This window comes from Anoplopoma fimbria, chromosome 20, assembly GCF_027596085.1.
Source record: "Anoplopoma fimbria isolate UVic2021 breed Golden Eagle Sablefish chromosome 20, Afim_UVic_2022, whole genome shotgun sequence".
Taxonomy (NCBI): domain Eukaryota; kingdom Metazoa; phylum Chordata; class Actinopteri; order Perciformes; family Anoplopomatidae; genus Anoplopoma; species Anoplopoma fimbria.
The window spans coordinates 24,665,099-24,691,030 of record NC_072468.1 but is presented as its reverse complement, the minus strand read 5'-3'; the positions used below and the strand labels follow the sequence as shown (position 1 = coordinate 24,691,030).

Below are 25,932 nucleotides of genomic sequence, written 5' to 3'. Positions count from 1 at the left end.
ATTTTCTCTTCTGTTCCTCAGATCGAGGAGGAGCTGAGGAAGAAGACTGGGACAGTTGGTATCAAATTACAATGGAAAAAACATCCTGATGGAAGAGTTTTCATCAAGGAACCTCACAGAAGTGGCTGAAGAGGGAGGAAAGGCAGTTTTAATAGTGGAATTCATATAAAATACTAATAAATGTGAAGGCCACACTAATCAATTTTAATATTAGAAGTGAACAATGACATTAACAAGGACTGTGGACCATGTAAAGACTGTGTATGCTATTCTGCTGTGGTCATTTTATTACACCATTTGTTTTTAGATTCGACACATTCAAACATGTATTATCATTACCATTGGCCACACAAATTATAATAATTTTAAAATGTATGTATATTTATATCAAGTGAATCAAGCATTATCTTTACATGATCATTTCCTGCATCTTCACAGAGCTTGTACTTCTTATTTTTATAGATTTACTAGTTTTTCTCCAGCCTGAACATTATAATGGTTTAACCTGATTCACTGAGTTTTTTGATGGATTGACCTTTAATATTGGAGCAGATTTTCATCAGGTGGAGCAGTTTTGACTTGAATGTTGTAGAAAGACACACTTTATAGAGGAAACGTTAGGAGATCATCACTGTCTGTACAAAATTTTGTGCAAATCTATGTTATAGATGCTGCGATATGTTGCTAAATAAATGAGTATAGTAAGTGTTTGTTGCCTAGCAAATCACTAATATATAAGTGTCATGAAGTGTCATGTCTTTTTAAGCTAATTTTATTATTATTATTACTAATTAATGTGCATATTACTATTAAGAATTAGTCATTTTCTGAGTAAAGTTTGGAGAAATCTGCACCCCAAACAGACTCTCTGAAAGTCCCCATTGAGTCCACTTGACTTGATAATTTGCACATTTGGAAAAACCTCTGCACCCGTGGATTCTGAGTCTGTAAGTGCAGGTGAGGTCCATTCAGTCAAAGGTACAAGCAAATACTACACTGTACTTCCTGAAAGATTTGAATACATTCAACGGGACATGAAGAGAGACAAGAGAGAGCACAGAGAATATAAGGTCAATCAGCTGATATCCTCTTCTTCACATTATAATTTGTGCACCATATATTAAAAAATAAATTGGGTTTCCCCTAAAAGCTTTGACTTTTTCTTTTTTTTAAATGACACTGATCATTAATCTTGACATAAATATGTATGCACACTGCACAGTAAAAGTCACACCTTCTCACCTGTTGTCCACATTGAAGCACTTAAATTTCTGAATGAACTTTCTAGACCCCTGTGGAACCTATTATTCCAGCTACAGAACAGGGGGGGTGTGACATCAAACATTTTCTTTCTTATTTGTTATAATTTTCTCGTCTTTGTTGCAAGTCAGTATGCTTTCCCACCTACATGTATACATATATATATATTAATTTAAAAAATCTTGAAGCTACCTGATTAAAATGTGAAGTGTGTTCAGAGTGGACTAGTCCACCCCTGCGAAAACGTCCACAGTGGTACATTCCAAATGACAGCTAGAACCTATTATTCCAGAACAGGGGGGGTGACATCAAACATTTCCTTTTTTATTTGTTATAATTTTCTCGTATTTGTTGCAAGTCAGTATGCATTCCCCCTACATATATACATATATATTAATTTTAATAAAATGATCTTGAAGCTACCTGATTAAAATGTGACGTGTGTTCAGAGTGGACTAGTCCACCCCTGCGAAAACGTCCACAGTGGTACATTCCAAATGACAGCTAGCTCCATGCTCCAGCGTCTGCAGGCTGCCACTACCACTGAAAGCCTTCTTTAAACCCTCAACTTCTCCACTTTCTTCGTGCCATTGTAGCCTATCTTCTTCCTATTAACCTCCAACATGTCCACACCTAAGAAGGGGGACTTGTCTCCAAGCGAGAAGGAGTTGTTTGAGGTTATCACTGCAGGTAAGCCTCTTCTGCTAATGCTAATCCCTCCAGAAACCTGCACACTGGCTGCTAGCTCCTGTTAGCTTGTTTGATAGGATTCTCTGCATATATCCATGAAATACTTATGCATGCTTGACACTTTTGCATGTTCAGTTTCTGCCATCAATATTTGCTTAAATGCATGATTGCTTGCCAGGATTGGTAGGAGTTAATGTGAGATAACAGCTGGTTAATGATGTTTTCTTGCTGTAGATTCATGCAAGTGTGTATTTAAACATTATCATAACAACAGACAACTTGATGACTAAGAACAACAAAGTGAACAGGTGGCATCCCCCTCCAGAGCTGCATAAACTGCATGTAAAGTTTCATTATTTGTGTTAATAATTAATGCAATAAATACTGATTTGTATGCACTTAGGAAATGTTCAAGAGGCCTCCAGGCTGCTGGGCTGTAAGGATGTTCGTGTCAACTGCTTGGATGAGGTAACACAGCATTCCTGACTATTAAAGCAGGTCGACACATTAGATAGAAACCTTCATTTCAAACTTGACATGTTTTAAGTTATGTTTTTTGTATGCACATCAATGGAAATCTTAGATCTCAGGCTTCCTCCAACAATGCTCATTAAATAAAGCCCATAAAAGATTACATACATACATACATACATACATACATACATACATACATACATACATACATACCATCATATATATATATATATATATATATACACACACACAGTACCAGTCAAAAGTTTGGACACACCTTCTCATTCAACTACTTTGAAGAATGTAAAATATAAAACATATTCTGGTTTGTTGAGCATTTGTTTGTTTACCACATAATTCCATATGTGTTCCTTCATAGTTTGGATGTCTTCAATATTAATCTACAATGTAGAAAAAAATAAAGAAAAAAACCATTGAATGAGAAGGTGTGTCCAAACTTTTGACTGGTACTGTACATCAACACGTATTTGTTGTAGGCAGTAATTGCTAAATGAATAAACTGTACTTTAACAGGGATGAAGTAGTCATTATGTCATAATGCTTTGCACTATTTTCAGAATAAGTTTATTTATTTGCACATCTAACAAAACAACACAGAAACATAACCTTAAAGAACTGTGCTGGTGAAATAGAAGGAAACATTTAAGATAAGATAAGAGATAAGATAATCCTTTATTAGTCCCGCAGCGGGGACATTTACAGGATTACAGCAGCATAGATGTAGTGCAAACAAGGTACATAGTAGAAAAAAACAAACAAGTATTTTATAAGTAAGTAAGAAAAATAAAATCCACAATAACTAAAAAAGAAAAAAATATATATATTTAAGATATATTAACAGCAGATAGACCACGACAAACTCGTCGTGTCTTGCTGCCATAGTGCACTACAGTTAAAGCAATTAAATAAGTAAAAAGAAAAATAACACAAATTTAAAGGAAAAGCTCAGAGGTGAGCAGGAGCTGCTGTAAAAGGCTGCCATTCGTGCGGCGCCGGAAGTACAATTTTATGTCTAAGATTAACCACATTTTGTAATCATGTAATAATAGTTTTGATTTTGGAGACTTGTTCATTGATGATTAGTTATGAGGCAGACAAATCAAGCCTTGCATTTGACAGGAATCAAGAATTCCTCTATACTGCTAGAATAAAAGTATTTTATATGCTCAGCGTAGAATTTTCATCCATTTACGAGGTTGGACTGTTCTACTTTAACCAAATAGATGGATGCCGGGAGCGACACATCTCCTGGTTTGTCCTCCAGCAAAACTCAAAGATTCATTCTCACGTTAATTTAACTTCATTCATAGCTTCTGTTTAATTATAACATTTTCATATTTCCCGGCATCATCAAGTCAGTCTTTTGCTTTCATTTGTGACTTTAATGTAGTGATTCGTGCAAAAGTGTCAAATGTAGACGTGAGAACATACTGGGATCGTTGCGCAAAGCTCCTCCTTTGTTCAGTGACATATGTGTGGGACAAGAGGACTCATGACAGTGCACAGGAGGGCTTTGGAGGACGTCCTTCATGTCCTCCCTTGTCCCTTCTGTCACTCCTTTTGTGTCCGCCTGTCAAAATCAGGTGTTTGAAGCAGATTTGCGATTAAGTAACTGAAGTTGTGTGAGTCTTTTGAGTACGTTATTGTTCTTTTCCCTGTTTGCATAAGAGGATAAATATACCATCATGTTTAAACCCCTTTGGAAAGATTTAAAAAAACAACTCACATTAAAGAACAGGCAATGTGAAGAAAGGTGAAACTATATTTGGATCTGCAGAATTTGAAATGTGGCGCCAAAGCTCATTCAGTCAACGGAGCGCTGGAAAAAGGAAAGCAGCTCTTGTATATCACATTATTATTTTTTCTTAATAACTTACTGGTTAGTTTCCGGTTAGTGGGTGTCGGGCTATCAATAGCTAAATTGACCAATACACACATCCCTACAATCCATTAATTGTTTCCATAATTTCTTAAGCACAAACTTAAATTTTGGGTTCCAGCTTCTCCAGAGTGAGGTTTGCTGCTTCTTTCAATTTAATTGAACATGTAAAATGATTATCTTTAGTTTGTTTTTTTGTCAGACACAAGAAATCTGATGCCACCAACCAATAAAATGCAACATTTTCTTTACTATCTGAAATTTGACAAAGCCATTAATCCATTATTTGAGAAAAGAATCAGCAGATTAATGACAAATTAAAACAATTGTTAGTTGCAGTCCTTAATGCATGTAAATGAGTGCAGTTATTAGGACAGCACACACAGGGATAACAAAAAAGAAAATGTAATATGCTAAATTATTGAGATTATGATTATTGTTATTTATTTGTTTATTTTATTATTAGTATTATTATGAAAAAGGGGAGACAGTATTCATTATTTGTGATTTTATAAAGACATATATATTCATGATTAACATCTTTTTGTTTTGAATTTTTAAGAACTTTTTTCATGTTTAATGTAAAAGTGAAATTGTTCATATAAATTGCATAATGTCTCTAATCTGTTTTTTTTCTCGCCCACAGTACGGGATGACCCCTCTCATGCATGCTGCTTACAAAGGAAAAGCAGACATGTGCAAGTTGCTGCTGCAACACGGAGCGGACGTGAACTGCAACGAGCACGAGCACGGATACACAGCGCTGATGTTTGCCGGCCTGTCAGGTTAGAGTCGACCACCACGGCAATATGATTTAAAAAAACTCATCTGTTAATCTTTTGAAAAGTCTCTCCGTGTGTGTGTTGTGACTCCTCTTCCCTCTGTGGCTGCAGGTAAGACCGACATCACGTGGATGATGCTGGACGCGGGGGCGGAAACAGACGTGGTCAACTCTGTAGGAAGGACCGCCGCACAGATGGCCGCCTTTGTCGGTACGTCTGTTTGTGACGTGTGATCGTTCAAACAAAAGCAGCCCGACGCTGTTGAGCCTTTTTATTGTCATCCACACAAAGACATGGGGGTCACACAAAGCACATTTTTGTCAGATAGGACAAACGACAAACTCTTAAGACAAAGCCCTGGTCCGCTTGCACTTCACTACCTGACTGGATATACTGACTAAATCAAACGCAATTGTATAAAAAAAAAAAAAAGTCTTGTTAGGCTCCAACTGGTCTAAAGTTTGTGAAAAGCTGCGATCCATTGCAAGTCGGAAGTCGGTATTTGTGTCTTCCAGTGTAAAATGCATCCCAGTGCGTCTGCTCTGGAAAAAAAATGGACGCCCACAGCTTACTGATGTTTGTTTGGCAACTTTACAAGCATCTGCATTAATCACCACAGCACCAATTAGCAAAGAGAAACAGTGTATAAAGTAACCATCTTTAAATCAACAACTAGAGAATCCTGTGGAGAAATATTTCTGAAAAATCGAATTCAAGACGTTTCAAGTATCCGCGGCAACCCTGTTAAAAGAGACAAGAAAAGAAGCTCGTCACAGTCACTCCACAAAACCCTACGTAAAGTAAAAAGTGAGAAAAAGCTAATTCACTGTGTGACGTCAGTTTTGTTTATGTCTGCAAAGATACATTTCAAGTTTCTGACTTGGAATTCCGACTGTAATGACCATTATATGGGACTTTTTCCTGTTGGATGTAATTTTTTATTGTGTACAATTGATTGCAGCGAAAGAGCCAAAGTTTGTTTGTACCGACTCAAACTGTTATTCTAGTGTTGCATTTAAACCTCTTGTAACTTCCTCTGATTGAACATAAACATGTGACAAACATACAATCATCTCTTCTTCTTCACCTTCTCTTCTTTACCATGTGCAGGTCAACACGACTGTGTGACGGTGATCAACAACTTCTTCTCCCGGGCCAGACTGGATTACTACACTAAGCCTCAGGGTTTGGAGAAGGAACCAAAGCTGCCACCCAAACTGGCCGGACCCCTCCACAAGGTCATCATGAGCACCAACCTGAACCCCGTCAAGGTAGGACACCGCTGGACAGGGAGGATGTGTTTTATAGTAATTAATGTGTGAATATAATAATTATAATCGTAATAACTTTATTAATATATAGCACCTTTTAAAAATAACAAAGCAAGGCAATAAAACATCAGAGAGCTAAACAGTGAGGTCCAACAAAAGCAAGATGTACTAAGGTCAAATTTAAACACTGATAAATCTGTACAGTGGAGGCCACAATAAACAAATTGATACAATAAGAACACAAAAACATAAGAAAAAAAATAATATAAAAGCAGTAAAAAGACAGCTTTACATAATTATATTTAAACACCGATAAAACTGTAAAGTAGATTACACAATAAAACAAATCGATACAAAAAGAACATAAAACAAATAAATAAATATATAATAATAGAAATAATAAAATAAAAGCAGTAAAAAGACAACTTCACGTAACAAAATGTCAACACTGATAAAACTGTACAATAGATGACACAATAAAACCAATCGATACAATAAAAACCCAAAACAAATAGATAAATCTAATAATAAAATAAAAGCAGTAAAGACTGCTTCACATAATTCAATTTAAACACTTATAAAACTGTACAATAGATGACACAATATAACCAATTGATACAACATGAACACTAAATAAATTAAAATGAAATAAAAGCAGTAAAAAAACGACATAATAAAACCAATCGATGCCATATGAACCCAAAACAAATAAATAAATAAAATAAATCTAATAATACAAATGATAAAACAAAAGCAGTAAAAATACGACTTTACATAATCAAATTTCAACACTTATAAAACTGTACAATAGATGACACAATTAAACCAATCGATACGATAAGAACCCAAAAGTAAATAGATAAATTAAAAATAATAAAATAAAAGCAGTAAAAAAGACGACTTCACATGAAGCCAGTCTGTTTAAAAAAATGGCGTTTTAATAAGTGATATAAAAGAGAGTACTGATTCTGCCTCATCGCCTTAAATATCCTCTCAGATGTAGATTTAATTAATCTCTCCATCCTGCAGCTCCCTCATCCGACCGTCCTCTAGTGTCTCCTGGTTCTGGGGAACAATAACAGTAGATGAATATGAATTGATGAGTGGTTCCTCATCCAAGCACATCAGCAACCAATTCCACTGATTAGATTCCTCCATGTAGAGAACGTGGGAGTGATCCGAGGACAAAATGAGGTTTTATTTGTACCAAAAATACACAACTTCCAGTACAGCCTCCGGTTCCGGCTAAAAAGGGGAAATCCAAAGATTCAACACATCAGGTCTATTAAAAAGTCTCGGGGAGGGGGGACGTTAAAAAAATGTATAAAGTGGCCTTTTGTGGCTCAAGAAGGAGCAGAGAAAAAGTGATGTCATTTGAGTCAGCATCAGTCGGATTTAAACCACTATTAAGTTTGAAAATGAAACAAAATAAATTTGGAGGTGTGAGGTTGGAAAGGAGTGAGCCTCTGTAGCCTGCAGCTCAAATCTGCTGCAGGTTAGCATCTTGAGGCTACATTAGCCGGAACTGGCGGTGGCTGAGGTGCACTGTGGGTAATGTAGGCGGCAGGTTTTTGATAAAGAGGAAAAAGACATGGATTTAAAACAACGCTATCTCTGTTTTTGCTTTATCGGTTTTGATTATTTTCTTTAATCTGTCCATCATGAGTCCAGCAATGTTAAATATTAGTGTAATGCTATGTTTGTTGAGTGCTCCTTTAAATAACTTATAACTCAAGGAATCTTATCACATTGATGCAAAATCCTCTTAATTTAATTTAATACAACAGTCCTGATTTAGTAATTGGTAACGAACCATTTTATATGAAAAAAAATACTGTTAAATACAGAAAAAATACAATTTTAATACAATTAAATAAGTAGCTTTACTTCACAGTCTGCTGTCTGCTTTTAATCCAGGAGAAGAAGAAGAAAATGTTTTTTCTCTTTGACTTGAGGTCTGCAGCTAAGATCAGGAAAGAGAAGAAAATATTAGCTTCATCCATTTTTTGGCAATTTATGTAATAGCTGCTCGTTATTATCTTTGACATCTTGTGTACTGAAGTGATTAAATAATTAATAATTTAAGATGAACTGTAGGAACAACAGAATTGGATAAAATAAGTTTATGACAAGACGATAAAAAGCAAATACGCGTCACTGGTGGGGCTTTAATTTGAAAAGTAGTATTTTTTTTATTACAAAGTGTCTCTTGTGTTTTGCAGATGGTGATGTTGGTGAAGGAGAACCCGCTGGTGGCTGAGGTGGAGGCTCTGGAGAAATGCCGCCGGGTGATGGAGCTGATCTGTGAGAAGTGCATCAAGCAGCAGGACATGAACGAGGTGCTCGCCATGAAGATGCACTACATCAGCTGCGTGCTGGGAAAGTGTGCGTCCTTCCTCAAGGACCGCGAGGACAAGCTGGATGGCCTCGTCAAGAGGTGAGGACGATATTAACCATCATTTTTTTAGGGTGTTTTGTTATTTACCAAAGGAGGTTTTTATGCAAAATAGCTGCTGCATCTGATTTATCACAGCAGACTTACCCACTGTAGAAAGGTTTTGTGTGATATTTAACGTCTTGGAAAAGCAGGTGTAAAATCTGCAACGCTGTTATCAAACACAAACGGAGGGAGAGAAAAAGACGTATTACACACTTGTTTTATCAGAGATCTCAAGACAAAAGAGCAGCAGTTCAACAGGCAACAGTTAGTTTTTCTAACACGTCCCTACTTCTTAGTTTTCCTGTCTTTTAATTGCTCACGGTAGCTCCAGTCCAGTGTGCTACGATCGAAGGACCCAGTCATAGTTATTTAAATAAACAGTTGTATTATCTGTTTACAGAAATTAGAAATATATTTTTTTTAACCAAAGATTTCCCACTGATTTTTCCTAACTCAATCACACATCTTTTTCTTGAACAGACAACATTGAGCTGTTTAACTAAGATACCCTTAAATATAATCAATACAACTTGAGTGATACATTCACGTTAAAAGTTCCCCAAATATCTTCTCTTTAACCAAATAATTAAATTGGAGCAACAGAAAACACTTGTAGTTGCGCCCCATTGCTTTCCATACAAACGGCTTCTGATCTTATTAAGTGACGTTTCTATGCAAATTAGATGAAGTGCAGTTGGGCTCATTGACATTTATAGTTTTAGTAAATACCCATGCTAAATTAAAAAAAGTTTGTGAAGAGCTTTTTAAATATCCCTCCTCATGTGTGAGGTTGAAGAATATTTGATCATAATCTTCTATGAATAAATATCAAAAGGGTTAACTGTAATATCTTTAAATAATGAGGAGAGATGAGAGGATGCTCTTTGCAGCATTTTATGTTTTTTAGGCAACTTTTAAGGGAACTACTTTTTAGTTTTAATGTTTGAGTGTTTGTTTTTGTCTCTCAGTTGAGAATTGTGATGCTGGTTTGGAAACCAAAGGATTTTAATCATCTTCAAACACATACTTGACATTTTATCATCAGTTATCATGTGATTTGCATTTCCCCTCATAAAACTTGATCTCCTTGGTTCCCCGTCCTGCAGCCTACTGAAGGGTCGGGACAGAGACGGCTTCCCCGTGTACCAGGAGAAGTTTCTCCGAGAGTGCATCCGCAAGTTCCCTTACTGCGACGCCACTCTGCTGCAGCAGCTGGTCCGGAGCATCGCCCCCGTGGAGATTGTGAGTCTGGACGAGAGTTAATCCAGCAACGTGTTTTAAAGACAGTATTTACAACTCCTCATTACATCACAGTAGATCTGAAAAATAAGGTTTTGGTTTCGCTTTACATTGAATTTGAATGAGTCTAATCTGAATGTAAACTTTCTGTGTCAGTGTCTTGTGGTGCAAAGCCTGATTTAAGTTTTGTTGTCTTTTCTTTTTTTTTTGTTCCATCATCGCAGGGTAACGACCCCACAGCTCTGTCGGTGCTGACTCAGGCCATCACCGGTCAGGTCGGCTTCATGGACGCAGAGTTCTGTACCTCGTGTGGAGAGAAGGGAGCCGAGAAGAGATGCTCCCTCTGCAAAATGGTGAGTGTCAAAACAACAGAAACGTATTGATTTACATCTTTTTATCATGCCCAAACTGTTTTTTTTTTTTTTTTGCAATCTTAATTTTTTTTTTTATACAATAAAGATAATATTAAACATTTTAAAATACCTGGTTTGACTTTGCATTTCATGGTCAGCGTCTCAATCGCTGAGCCAGGTGAACTGACATGTGGGGCTGTAAACCTCTTAGTCGATCAGTCGACGAATCCCTATCATAGTATAGTGATAGTCATAATCCACTATGATTTCTTCATTTCATCAGTCATTGTTTGTGCTTTTTCATGCTAAACCACATTTCGGGTTAACACAAGATTTAACCAGAGAGCCCTGTTTTTTAAAGCCTCTATTTTTACATTTTGCCAAATTGGTGCCATCAAAAGTAAGATGAAGTAGCTATTAGCAGGTTCTGTTTGTAATCCACCCACAGATGTACAGACAACTACCACTGGTGTAGTTTGGTTCTGAAGAAAACTTAAAAACGTGATGATTCTGTTATAGGGATCATCTTTTTTTTCTATTTAAAAGTGGATTTATGGAAGATTTAAATATGGATGTACTTACATATATGATATCCTTGGTAAGTCACACTGAATCTAAAGATATTTGTATACTGTGGTTATAACCTGTCGACCAATCAATCGTTTTGCATAAGCAGAACAATTATGTTTTTTGGGGGGGATTTCTATAAACTTGCATTGTTCAGCTCTCTGTTGAGACGCCTCTTACTGACCTGTTTAGGTGCTCTTTCTGTAATTACAGTACAATTGTTTTTTACGATATTTCTTCTCTCTTAAGTTTGTGGATTTAATTATCACATCACAGGTTCAAATGAAGTCACCTTAATTTTTTCTTCCGTTCTAGGTGATCTACTGTGACCAGGCCTGTCAGAAGATGCACTGGTTCACCCACAAGAAAGTTTGCAAGACGCTCCAAGAGCAGAGAGAGAAGCAGGAGGCGGAGTCAGCCAAACTGAGGATGCAGCAGAGCAAAGGTACTTCTGTCTGTCTGAGAGACGAAACGTGACAAAGAATAAAAAATGCCTTTTTTTTCTTTTAATTGAAAATACAAAAATGTAATATAAATGTAAGTAATAAATAAATATATAGGACTCAGAAAATGGTCATTCTTTCTGTCATGAATAAAAATACAGATGTTGGATTAGAATAGAATAGATACAAAAGGAAAATGTTCATTAAAATACGGGAGAAATCATTTTTAACAAATCAATTTTTTGTTATTTTTTCATTTATTTTTTGGGTTGGTGGTAAAAACAAATCAGTTTCTCAGCAGGAAGAAAAGTTCTTGAATGTAAAAAAAAAAAAAAAAGGTATCACCATGAAACTTACTGAGTTGATCACTTACATTACACAATAATTCTTTATTTTTTATTTTTCACAAATGTTTGAATATGCAAATGAGGCATTATCATGATTTTTTTTTTGTGAATTTAGAAGGAAAATACTGACACACATGGACAAAGTAGTAAAATAAACACCTAAATGAATATTTTGGATGTTTTCCTTCCCCTGGTTTGAAAGACGTCATGTTATGGAAGCAAAATATCCCCGAAAAATTGCCTTAACCCAACATGACAACCTCAGCTCTCAGATGTTTTGTTTCAGTATAACATTATGGTCTGTCTTAACTTTGTCGTCTCGGTGTTTCAGAGGAGAGTGCAGCGTTGCAGGAGGCCACAGGCTCCATGAAGGAGCTCTCCGTGGAGGCCAACAGTGAGGCCCCGCCCTCAGAAACCCCAAACCCCTCCTCCATCCCAGCTGCTGACAACTGAGCGACCAGAATCCATCATTACACCACAGACGGAGAGAGCTAACCGTGAGCGGGACCGAAAGCCGGAGACGAAGACGGACCAGCCGGAGATGAGAACCCATATTTATTATCCACCTGAGACTGTCTCAAAGGCCGGGAGACCCTGACGAGGACGGTTTCGTGGCCACGGCGGTCATCTTTTTCTTTTTTGTCCTTTTTCTTTTTTTTATATGTCAAATTTTCCAGATGATTTTGTCATATGTGAATGTGAAAATTGATGTGTTTGTGGTAGAGGTGTGAGGAGTGTGAAGAGCTAATGGTTCACATCGATGATGGGACGTCATTTTTGCCTTAAGAAACCGTAGCAACCCGTGCAACGAGAGACGAGACTGAGTAGCCAATCAGAGCGGTGGTTTATTTGCTACGACGTTTTTGTTGTTTTTTTACCGATAGCAGATCATGAGCGGATGGCAGGGCTGCACAATATTGACCAAAAATGTATATTTTTTAAATATAAACAACATAAATATGAATATAATTACTGTATATCCTGAAAGATGACATTAATGCCTGTGATTTTCCAAACTGCACCAAAATGCAACATCATTTGTTGATTGAGCATTGTTGCACACAGCACAAGAACAGCAACATATTCTAGTAAGTGTGGTTTTGATAATCTTTCATTTATTGTGCAGCCTGAATGGACAGAGATGCTTCAGTCAGATGATGGATCCAACGAGGCTTTGTTTGACCTCAACACTGATAATCTCCAACATGTCAAACAACTTGAGCTTAATCACATTAAATAAAGACCAGCTTCATCAAAGTGCCCAGTGGTCTTATTTACTTTTTTGGTGTAAAGTCTGAATCTCTGCGTGGCAGTGATCTGACATGGCTCTGAAAGCATCATGTTGCCTATATTTGTTTACATTTTTGGCAAATTGGTGCCATTAAAAGTAAGATGAAGTAGCTATTAGCAGGCCCTGTTTGTAATGCACCCGTAGATGTACAGACAACTATCAGTGGATTAGTTTTTGTACTGAAGAAACCTTAAAAACGTGATGGGGGAAAAAAAGGGAGCGCCTTTTATTCTATTATTTATGGACAATTTACATACGGATATTCCTACGGATATAAGATCCTCTGTAAGTCACACTGGATCTTAAAATGTGTATAATGTATAATGTCTGTGTGAATAACGAGTTAAACTCAAACAGTTTGAACTTTTTTTTTTTTTAAAGTTAACTTCATGCGGTTTGTGTTTCTAATTGAAAGAAATATTTTTTAAATGGTCAGTTCGCCCAAATTCTTAAAAAGAAATACTACAGTTTCATACGATAATAAGACAAAAAAAATATTTAGTTTTATTAACTGAGGTGCGTTTGAGTCCGACTATGTACAATCCACAGACCTTGTTACCAGTTTTCACAAAAGGTAAAATAGGAAGAGAACGCAGAATACTTTAAAGGAGTACGTCACCTTTTTCCTGATTAGTATTGCACTCAAATAAAATTGCAGGAGTCGAAATACAGTTTTTAAAAAAGAATCAAATTGATGCTGAACATACTAGTTTATTTATTCTATGGGTTTCTTCCTCGTCAAAACCTGGCACCTACATTACCCACAATGCATCTCAACGTTTGGTTGGAGATGTGGGTGTTATGATAGAAGCGGCTAATGCAGCCTCCATAGTCTCAGATCACTTTCAAACTTGTAGACTTACGATCCAACCAACTTGTTTTAATGCAGATTTTACGCGGCTCCCTCTGGAGCTTCTTTCGTCACATGCAGTCCTACTTCAGTAAGACATGGGGACAAACTTTAATATGTAAAATCAGCAGAGTTCTCCTTTATGTAAATGAAGGAGGAGAGACTACGTTGTTGCCCGTCTGCAGAAGGCCACAGGCTGGAGGACACGATGGAGCTCGTGGTTGAACATCTGGAAGGACCTCTTCCTCTCCGCTGACTTCACCTCTGACGACACAACAGATAACAATTTAACAAAAGGAACAAAATACAAGCCGGACCAGGTAGACGTTTGTGACAGATCAGAGATATGTTTCCCAGAGATCTGACCTTTTCTATCTAAATCCTGGATGGAGGGCAGGCAGTGGATCACATGGAGCCGATACCCAACTTCATGGGAGATGGGATTCAGGAAAAAAGCTGCAAAAAAGCCCTTATTTTGTAAGTATTCTGTCATTTTTGGGATTGTTTTTAGGTTTGCTGTGTATCTGTGGACTTTTAAAGCATAAACAAAGACTTTATTACTTGCAGTTTGGAGCTGCTGCATCCTCCTGAGCTCGTGCATCGTGTCCTCCAGCCCTCTGATCCGGTTGTTGTGGAGGAGAAGAAGTCGGAGGCAGGTCAGATGATTTAAGGCGCCTGTATGAGAAACAAGGGAGGATAAATTTAGAGGGTCTTCTTTTCTTTTTTAATGTTTATTTATCTAGTAGACATGTGGTGAACTCGTCTTCCACGCTTTGCATTCATTCAGCTGCACTAGTTGATACTTAATAGTGAGCAGCCTCACTGTTTGTGGGTTAAAGGAGCATTAAGTGATTTATATCTTCCACTGGAACCATAATGTGAATCTATGTTGAAAAGATTATGAAAAGTAAATGGCAAGAACCAAAAATAAACCCCTTTATTGTTGCGTTTAAGGGCATCTTATGATCAAGGTTGGAGGTGTTTGACATTTATCTCCCCAGCCTTAGTTTCCCCTGCATGTCCGGGGATTCAAACCAACAACAACTCAGCCAGAGGTCCATTTATTATTTAATTATCTTCCCAGATAATTCACAGGAGAATTAAAAAACTCACCAGAAATAGACTTGATGTTATTGTTGTGGAGGTAGAGTTCAGTCAAGCAGCAGTTGAGGGAACGACAGCTGAGCTCTCTGATCTAAATGAAATAAATATTCATTTGTTTTTACCGCTCAGTTTAAACTTTGAACATACACACAGCTCAACAGAAGCCTACCTTGTTGTTATTCAGCCAGAGCTTCCTCAGAAAGTGAAATCTTGATAAATCAGGGACACTGGTGAGTTTTCTGTTAAAAAAATCATGTTAATCATTTCTGAATCCAATTTCTTTCCACAGACAAATTTGTTTTAAATGACCACAAAAAAGTGTCTTACTTTGTGGCAAAACTGAGTTGGCAAACGTCTACATCCCTCTTGATTCCAGACTTCCAGAGAGACTCCTTTGTGTCCTGTATTTAGGGTGAGAGAAGAAGAAATCACAGATAAAAAATGTGACAGAAGTTACATTCATGTTCTTTTTGTAATCCAGGTTTTATAAGTGTTTGAGTTGAAGCCGTCTACCTCCACCACCTCCATCGTCTGTCACCTTAAGGATCCTCACACCTGTTGCCAGGAAACTCTGTGTTGTTCTTGAAATCACAACAAACAAAACCAATTCTTCTCTGTTATCTTTCAAATATACACCAGTTTTATGCTATTTTTTTTTCTTCCATGCATGGTTTGTGGTAAATTTACATGTTTTTCCTGTTTCAATTTGGTGTAGATTAGTGATTAAATGCCTTCATCGTTCACCTGCAGAGAAGGCAAATATCCAGCAGAGGGCGATGTTTTACCAGAATTAATAGGCAAAAAAAGGCAATTTAGTGCAGTTTGCGGGTTTATTTATTCACATTGTGGTTCCTAATAATGTGCAATGGACTCGCAAAAGAATTTCTCTTCATCCTCTAAAGAAAACATATTAATATTAAATCCCATTTCTGCCAATAAATCCCCCTTAATGCTAAACACTGTACCTTTAGCTAACAAATAAAGTTTTTGCATCAAAATACACTCAAAAGTGCAAAAAAGTTACCATTATAGAATTATATATTACATTATTTAATTATAATTGTTGATGCATTTATATATATACGTTGCTTCAATGTTTTTTTAATCCATATATAGGCCTACTGTAACTTTCCGGAAGGGATGAACAACATTCTTACATTTATCAGCAATAATACATCATACTTTATTCGTTGATTATATTTTGTGTAATTAATCTCAATCTGTAAAGTAACTAAAGGTGTCAAATAAATGAAGAAGGACAATCTTTGCCTATGGAATATTGTGAAGTAGAAGTATAAAGCAGCAGAAAATGGAAATACTCAAGTAGAGTACCTCAAAACTTTACTCCAGTACACTACTTTTGTAAATGTCCTTTGATACTTTCCACGTATGCAACACACTGATAACTTAAAGCCCTTGTAAATGCACCATGAGGCTGTCGGTGTGTCACATTATTGATAGTACATGTACCATTGTTTGTCCTATCTTTCTCAGGGGACAGCAGCAGTGATGGAGACACCGCCCTCCATCCGGTGGAGGTCGTCTGGGATCTTTTCCAAACTCTGTAACCACACTGACCTTTCTTTCTCTCTTTGTTCCAGGTGTTGTGCATTCCTTTTGTTCCCCCCCTTCCGGTCGACCCCCCCCCAGCCGCACCTCCCATTGCTGCATGTGGGCGCTTCCTGATCACGCTCACTCTTCCTCCGTGCTGCTTGTCAATAAGCTATTAACCCAGCCACCTCTCATTTCCCATGAGGGTTAGGGGGTTGTGTGTGTGGGGGGGCTACCAAATTCCTGCTGCTGAGTTTCACTTGTGCCGAGGGCACAAAAGAGGGAGCCCTATCATATTCACGTCTCCACATTCATTTAACCCCGGTCCCATAAGGAGCTCGGAGGGGGGAGACGAAGTGTAACAAAGTCTTCTGAGAAGAGCTGGTCATGTCGGCCTTTTATTTTCTGTCGGAAGTGGAGTGAATGAGCCTCAGGTGCTCTTGTTTGAGGACAAACAAGAGAGAGGAAACAAAAACAGAAACTGTGAAGTTTAGTGAGAATTAAAACCATTAGAGTCGGGAATTAAATGTATTAAAGGTTCTCCATTTGATATTCAGAGCTTTAATAAGGCAGCAAACAACTATAAACATATATATATATATGTGTGTGTTGATATCAGAGCTTTGTGTGCTTTGTTGACATAGACGGGCCGGCTGTACATGCTTTTAGTGCATGTGAGCGTGCACGACTTTTCTTAACTGCCCTTATGTCTCACGTCTTTCACGTCTTTCACGTCTACGTCGCGAAAAGGAAGAACTCACCCCCAACACCGTTTGCTTCGTCAACACTGTTTGCACTGTTAGCACTGTTAGCACCGTGAGCTGCTAGCCGCCGGCTCAGCGGTGGCCATGTTGAGAGCCGCGTGGAGGCAATCCCTCAATCCAAAATAGTTGCAGCGTCAACAATCGTATATACTACCCCCTACATACTCAATATGGGTAATATTGTTTCACATTCTTTCTTGAGATTTAAACAGTTATATTGGTCTTCTCAGATGCGCTGAGCTGTTATTACATGGCACCTTCCTGAGAGCGTCCTCGCTGGTCGGTGACACGGAACCATGTTAAAGGTTTCAGTGGAGGCCGAGGTCGAGGCTCTCTCAAGTTCTTCACCACCAAACTGGTAAACAACCTTTCTTCATGGAGCTGGTTTTGTTTTGTTGAAACCAGAAGCTACACAAAAAAACCTCAGACTAAAGGTAAACAAGTATCCACAGAGGTTTCTACTCACAGTGCATCGCTAACCTTCTTACTTTCTGTCCTTCTCATCTTCCATTTCATTCTTCCCCTTTATCTTATCTATTTACTCCTATCTTTCTTATCTTTTCTTTAAATCCTCCCTTCCTTCTCCTCCTACCTTCCTATATCAAACATTTCTTTCCATGTTTCATAAAATATTTAATATGTAAATTCCTGAAAATAACCAAAATTGGAGGAATGATATTTTCAATTGGCAAAACTACAGTCTGCTTTTCTTCATGATGACTACTTTATCAAAACACTTACGTTAATACTTTTGTACTTTTTAACAGTACTTTTAACACTGTGGTATTGATACATTTCAGTGTTTTCTGCACCGCTTAAAATGATAAACTTTCACTGGGGAGGAGTAAAGACTTGTCCTTCACCCTGAAGCGAGACCACAGATCTAATAAAAAAAAAAAAACAGGGTGCTCCTGTGGTAATGAAACAAAGGGATCCACATATCAGCTTTCATTTACATAAGCAATAATTAGTGTCTCTGCACGACGCCTCCTCTCAAATCGGTAAGACAAGCCTGGAATGAACCCACAGAAGTAATTACACCTCTCCAGCGGACACACAGAGTCTCCAGTTGGTCTAGGCAATCAGAATCATCAGACGTGCAACTGACGGGGATTGAGGAACGACAGACAGCAAATTACACGCAGACAATATCAGCTTTCATTCACAAATTAAACCAGAGAGAGAGAGAGAGAGAGAGAAAGAGAGAGAGAGAGGCAGGTCCAAACGTGGAGAAGATCCACTAACCAGAAGGTACAACACGAGCCTTAAATCATCAGTGTGTGATTAATGCTCCATCACTACTGATTAACGAGCACCAGGGGCAAATTATGTCTGCAATAATGTCGCCATGGCAACACCACAGGTGTCAGAGAGCTCAGACCTTTTTTTAACAGTGACAGAGGGAATTCAGCAAAAAATGTCTCAGTAATTGATCATCTGAGTTCAGATCGACGCAGGCTGATTTGTTTTTTGGCTCATTGAAAGGAAGTATCATCGTTATGATAAATGAGCACATATCACAGCTTCTTCAGAGATGGAACAGTCTCTGTCGTGGTGCCTGGTGTTCTCACAGTCCATCTATCAAAACAGAGTCTGTGTCTGACAAAAGGAATTTGGAAAGTGAGAGATAAAAACTGGAGGCAGACAATCATATGCGTGATATTATAGGTATTTTTTTGCAATATTTATTCTTTGTTCAAACGCTTTTGCTGATCTTAGAAATGTCTTATCTACTTGCACAAGAAAAGTGTTTTAATGCTGATAAGTCCGGCTTTCAAACCCAGACTTTTTTCTCTCAGCATGTGGATGGAGATGTCAATGTTATCTAAAAAATATGGGACAAATCAAAGTTTTATTTCCTGCAGCTGAAAATGTTCTGAAAACAAATCTGGAGATGCAGGTTTTTCACCTGACTGAGGAATCCAACATCGCAGTACTTTTCATTTTACATATAAGAGTATAACTACAGCACATTTGGGCAAAACCATATTTGATCTCCTTTGCATGTGTTCAGAGAGATTAGCACGCCAAATTTCATCTGCAGGTTTCTGGAATAAAAAAAGGACAGTGTTGTAAATCAAAACCTTTACATTTTCATTGTCACAAGTTGAAGAGTTAATGAGCATTCTTACTGGTTTTCCAAAGTGCTGCAGGAGTTTTTGAAGGATGGAGCAGTGGAAACACTTTCACACATCTCCGAGCAGCTGCAGCTGTGATTTGGAGTTCAGCGACGGAGGGAACATTTAATGAAACGAATGGATGCAGGCATTCAAACGAGCAGGAACATTCTGTCCGCAGCAACTCGGCGACGGCCATTAGAGGACTTCTGATGATTTAATGTGAAAACCATGAAGGATGAGAATAAGATACATCAGAAACATACAACAAACAAAACTCTGCTTTGAAGTGAAAAAAGAACATCCAGAAAATACAACCAAAGAACAGCAGGAGTCACTAAAGGCAAAGTGTGTTTATCACCGCACGTCTTCAGCAGAGCATCCTCGAGGAACAACAGTCAATATCACTTCAAAGGTCACCAAAGTAAAGCTAAAACATATTTAGCATTAAAATCTGGTTTGAGGACAGTTTTGAATGCATACATTTTTTTTATATAGCTACAGAACACTATTTCCCTCCTGTGATTCATTTATTTTGACCAAATAAATGAAAAAAACACTGTTCCTGTTTCAGTTATATTGTAGAAGCCGCTGCATTAACATCTGGACTATTTTTTATTGTTTTCATTATTAATTTTTTTTAAAATTGTCTCTTGCAATCTGGAAAACTTCTTGTTCTGCCAATATTTCCCTCAAAAGATTCAGATATGACATAATAATCAAATTTAAGAAGCTCCATCTTGTCTGCCTCCTGTTTATGTTTTCCATATTTCTTTATGTTAGATATTGATCTGCTGTCTTCATCTTGATGAAGGTTGGTTGACCGTGAAAACACCAGGGTCAAAGATGGAAACAAATCCAGATTTAATAACTAATTCAATGGTTTTTCTTTATTTTCATTCTTTTCTACATTGTAGATTAATATTGAAGACATCCAAACTATGAAGGAACACATATGGAATTATGTGGTAAACAAACAAATGCTCAACAAACCAGAATATGTTTTATATTTTACATTCTTCAAAGTAGTTGAATGAGAAGGTGTGTCCAAACTTTTGACTGCTACTGTAGGTAAATATAAAAAAAACATAATGTTGTAAACGTATTTTATAATTTCTTCTTTTCTTTTGGTTGTAAAAATCTAAATGCGCAATAGAAACCGCACAACTAATGAATATATCAGGAATAAAAATAAACAAAAACATGTATTGATTCATCATCATCATCATCATCGGTTATATTTGGACTGTCATCGTGCCACCTACTGAGGCCCTGCTGACACCCACTACTACTTCCATTATTATTATTAATCACATTACTATCCCTATTTTCATAACTATAATTCTACTGTAATAATTGCTGCTGTTATTATAAGTAGTCTTATTATATGAATCATTTATGTCATATACATTGAATGTGTCATATACATTGAATGTGTTGTATCTCTGTTATGCTGTTCATTCTGTACACATGACATCTATTGCATTCTGTCCATCCTGGGAGAAGGATCCCTCCTCTGTCGTTCTCCCAGAGGTTTCTTCCTTTTTTCTCCCTTTTTTTAGGGGAGTTTTTCCTAGGGAGGATGTCGCATGTGTACAGATTGTAAAGCCCTCTGAGGCAAATTTGTATTGTGATTCTGGGCTATACAAAATAAACTGAATAGAATTGAATAAATGCAACAAACTAATATGAATACAATAAGTGCTAAGTGGAAGGCTCAGGGTAGTACTTCTTGAAGAGGTGATGTTTTTACATCTTTAAGCTTTACCCACACTAACACAGGTTTCTTCCTTTTTTCTCCCTGTTAAAGGGGTTTTTTAGGGGAGTTTTTCCTGTGCCGATGTGAGGGAAGGACAGAGGATGTTACATGTGTACAGATTGTAAAGCCCTCTGAGGCACATTTGTAATTTGTGATTCTGGGCTATACAAAATAAGATAAGATAAGATAAGATAATCCTTTATTAGTCCCGCAGCGGGGAAATTTGCAGACTTACAACAGCGTAGTAAAGTAAGACATAGTGCACACAAGATAAGACATAGTAGAAGAAAAAAGAAAAATAAAAATAAAATAAAACAAGTATTATAAATAAGCAATAAAAAAAAAACAGTAGAAAAAACAACAATAACTGAAATATTATATTTACAGACAGAGAAAAAAACAACTATTTTTAACTTTTTTAACTATTATTGCACAGTGTAATGTGTAATGTATTGCACAGGTTTTTATTGTCATGTTATTATTGTCATGTAAACTGAACTGAATCATCATCAGGTCTCCTCTGCAGCATCCAGGACCCTCCACAATAAAAGCAGTGGGTGTGGTTATCTCACTCATGGAGACCAATCACAGCCTCCCTCCAGGGCCGGCTCTATAAAGCTCTGTGTCGGGCATCATCTCCATCCACAGTCCAGCCTTCCTCCAGTCGGACCTGTACACCTCTCCAGCCATGCACCTGAGCCAGTCCCTGGTGCTGCTCTGCGTCCTGCTGAGGAGCTTCAGGAGCTGCCAGAGCTTCAGGAACGACGCCACGGAGCTGCTCTCAGGCCTCGTTGTGCCTCCGGAGGTCCGGAGCAACGTGACCCTCAACAGGGCCCGCAACGGGGGCCGAGGAGCGGCCGGAGGAGGGGACGAGAGAGGAGGTGAGGACCGGAGGATGCTTCATCATTTATTATTTATCATTTATTATGTATTATTTATTATTTATTATTCATCATTTATTATTTATTATTTATTATTTATTATTTATCATTTATTATTTATTATTTATTATTTATTATTTATCATTTATTATTTATTATTTATTATTTATTATTTATCATTTATTATTTATCATTTATTATTTATCATTTATTATTATTATATTCATCATTTATCATTTATTATTTATTATTTATCATTTATTATTTATTATTTATTTATTTATCATTATTTTATTTATTATTTATCATTTATTATTATTTATCATTCATCATTCATCATTTATTATTTATTATTTTCATTTATTATTTATTATTTATTATTTATCATTCATCATTCATCATTTATCATTCATCATCATTTATCATTTATTTATCATTTATCATTCATCATTCATCATTTATCATTCATCATTTATCATTTATTAGTAGTAATTTGCCTCTGCACTGTACTTTTGCTCTGGTTTATGCTTTTAGATGCTTGTTTAAGAAAGGAGATGCACTTATGACTTCTGGTGACTAGTAGTTCTCTTGAATACCTATGTTGAATACACTTATTGTAAGTCACTTTGGATAAAAGCGTCTGCTAAATGACTGTAATGTAATGTAATGTAATGTAATGTAAATGTAATTTATCATTCATCATTTATCATTTATTATTCATCATTTTCATCATTTATCATTCATCATTTATCATTCATCATTTATCATTTATCAGGTGTCTCTTCAGCTCCTGTGTGTGTGTGTGTGGTGCTTTAGAAGAAGTTGCACTGACCTTTTTGTGCTTTAAGATACATATTTAAGGATTATTTGTGTCCTTTTTATTTGAAAACTGGGGTTATTTGCATGGAACAACACAGTTTATATATCTGAATACTCTCTTTCAAAGGCTTGGCAATGTATTCTTGTAGTCCAATATCTTACTATTAATCTCATAAGAGCATTAGTAACAGATGAAGAAAACAGAACTAACATTTGTTTCCCTCCTACCTTATCTGGTTTTCTTTAAGTAAGGATGCATGCATCCGTTAACTCTTGATTAAGCTCTGTTTTTTGTTTTAGATATCAAAGAGCTAAATGACAGACCCCTTTAATCACTCACTTAATCCCATCATCATTAACACATTCTTGAAAGAGATGCAGACGACATGCATCATCAAAGCACTTAAACACTATCAAACCATTGGCGAAAAGTTGACGTGTATCACAAGAACCCTGCAGCTGTAGAATAATAATAATATATATATATAAAAAGTAACATTACTATAAGTTTACTGTGAAGTTAGGAGGGTTGTGTCAGATGAGATCAAACAGTGGATCTGCTGCAGACTCCCATTAGCACAGTGAGCGGAGGAAAACACTCAGTGTAACACACACCTGGCTGCAGGTACGAGCAGCCTGACTGCATGAATGAATGAAGGTGGGACAGGAAGCCTCTGATTGTTGGAAGGAGCAAGGAGGGGGAGAGGAGAGGAAGAGAGGAAGGGAGGAGTTCATTCATCAGACACTGTCACTGAGCTGTATGGAGCCGTGTGAATGGACCTGAGCTTTGGTTACAGTGGTGGTGGTGGTGGTGGTGGTGGTGGTGGTGGGGGGGGCAGTGTTTGTAGCCTGCAGCAGAAAAACACACAGACAGTCGTATAGCTGCTGCACAGATGTAATCCTACTGTTAAATCCCTGCCATGCTCATAAAAAAGAAAGTTTTACCTTTTTTTACATGCATTGATTCCTCAGCTATTTGACGCAGAAAGGTCAAAATGCTGTTTTGTTGCTTCCCTTGAGTTCCTTTGACTTGTCAGAGGCTTCCAATGGGGCTCATAACCAACATAATATACAGAGTAAAGGCCTTGGCACTGATCCTTTACTATGTATTCACCTTTATAATGTCACGATAAAGGAATGACATGTGCAATTGTGTTGTCTCAATTGGTGCTGAAGAGGAAATTCTGATGCAAAGCTCTCAAAACCAGATCTAAAATCATAGCTGCAACAATAAGTCGGTTAATTGAAATGAATCAGCGCCTTTATTTAATGAAGAAATACTCATTGTAGTATACATTCTCTTGTTTCAGCTTCCATGATTGGTGGATGAATATTTTGGGGGTTTTGGAGTGTTGGTGGTACAAAACAAGACTTTTACAGACATTACCTTTGACTGTGTGAGCCTTTAAACAGACTTTCATTACTATTCACAGACATTTAATAGTCAGAAAATAACCCTTAGCTGCAGGCCCTATATGATTTAGTAATTCTTTTTCCCATTTCCATCCTGTGCAGCTGCCAGATTCTCACAACTCTTATTGTGCCTTATTTTCCACAGAGCGGGGCCAAATCGGATGCAGAGAGCTGAGGTCCACGAAGTACATCTCCGACGGCCACTGCACCAGCATCAACCCCATCAAGGAGCTGGTGTGCGCCGGAGAGTGCCTCCCGGCTCAGATGCTCCAGAACTGGATCGGCGGCGCCCACGGCAGGAAGCTGTGGGGTCGGCGGAGCGGCGGCCAGGACTGGCGTTGCGTCAACGACAAGACCCGAACCCAGCGCATCCAGCTGCAGTGCCAGGACGGCAGCGCCAGGACGTACAAAATCACCGTGGTCACCTCCTGCAAGTGCAAGAGGTACTCGAGGCAGCACAACGAGTCGGGCAACAAGTTCGGGGAGACGGATGTGTCGCCGCCGCAGATCCTGCACAAGCACAAGTCCAAGAGCAAGAGGAGGCCCGGGAAGAACCGGCTGAGCGGGAACTGGCACGACACTGAACCCTGAGACCCCTCAGCCCAGAAAAACCCACATGCACCTGCAGGAGTTCTGGTCTCGGTGATGTTGAGACCCGACGTCCAGAGCTTGTGGATTTACTCAAAGTGACTGGGACTTGATTTAGGTGAAGCTGGTTCCTCGCTATGATGGAGAACCCCAGAGGTCATGCTGAGGACTTTTTGTGGTTTAATGATAATGTGAACAGGACCGGGGCCCAAAACCTTCTGGAGCCCCGAGCCAACACACATTGTCCCAGCCATATATGTCACTATATATTCATTTTATACTCCGATGGAGATTTGCAGTCTAGACACCAACACCAGTAAACACCAAACAATCCTTTTTTTGTAAATACTTTGTACATATATCAAAATTCTTACTTGCCTTTTTGAAGTATGGCCATGTGTATAAAATTTTACTATGTAAGATTTATGATGTATGATGTAATATATTTCCTATGGCAACGTATAATACGATATGTTGGTTGATAAGAGCATGTGGTGGAAATCTGTAAAACGCTTTGTCATCAATCAGCCTTGTAATAACTTTATATGGAATAAATATCACATTTTATCACATGTACTGTTGTCAGTGGAAACTTTACCAGGTACAATATGTCAATTTACCATGAAAATATAGGAATATTGATGTTTCATTGACAGGAGGGTGGATGTTAAAACTTATCTTAGACTATGGAAATGTTAGAATTTATAGCCAAAAGGACAAACTTCATCTTAATTTAAAATAATGCATTAATATGTATGTGTATGAATTCATTCTTACAGACTGTAATCTGAATTGTGCACTATTTCACAAGTTAAAAAAACATTTTGTTAGGAATTTTCACTGCAGGTAAGTAAGGTAGATTTCCAATTCCAAGGCTGCTGTAGTATCTTGTTCTCGCGAGAGTTCTTGCTAGTACAACCTGAAATCACGCGAGAACTTTGACCGGAGGCGACCTGTAGCAGCTGTCCATGCTTCTCCAAAGATGCGTCAAGTTCTCACTTGAATTTGACCGGAAATTAAACAATTTCA

At 37.6% G+C, this 25,932-nt stretch overlaps 2 protein-coding genes across 2 annotated transcripts; both read left to right on the top strand.

Annotated features, from left to right (window-relative positions):
- Positions 1 to 1,734: 1,734 nt before the first annotated feature.
- Positions 1,735 to 13,016, top strand: ankmy2a (ankyrin repeat and MYND domain containing 2a). Its single transcript, XM_054621711.1, has 10 exons — positions 1,735 to 1,950; positions 2,354 to 2,418; positions 4,971 to 5,109; positions 5,218 to 5,316; positions 6,217 to 6,377; positions 8,600 to 8,814; positions 9,924 to 10,059; positions 10,281 to 10,409; positions 11,292 to 11,421; positions 12,098 to 13,016. Exons 1-10 carry the CDS (start codon positions 1,884 to 1,886, stop codon positions 12,217 to 12,219), a joined length of 1,263 nt encoding a protein of 420 aa, XP_054477686.1. The 5' UTR covers positions 1,735 to 1,883; the 3' UTR covers positions 12,220 to 13,016.
- An 8,850-nt stretch (positions 13,017 to 21,866) lies between these two features.
- On the top strand, positions 21,867 to 24,906 carry sostdc1a (sclerostin domain containing 1a). Its single transcript, XM_054622391.1, has 2 exons — positions 21,867 to 22,083; positions 24,461 to 24,906. Exons 1-2 carry the CDS (start codon positions 21,891 to 21,893, stop codon positions 24,904 to 24,906), a joined length of 639 nt encoding a protein of 212 aa, XP_054478366.1. The 5' UTR covers positions 21,867 to 21,890.
- Positions 24,907 to 25,932: the final 1,026 nt, after the last annotated feature.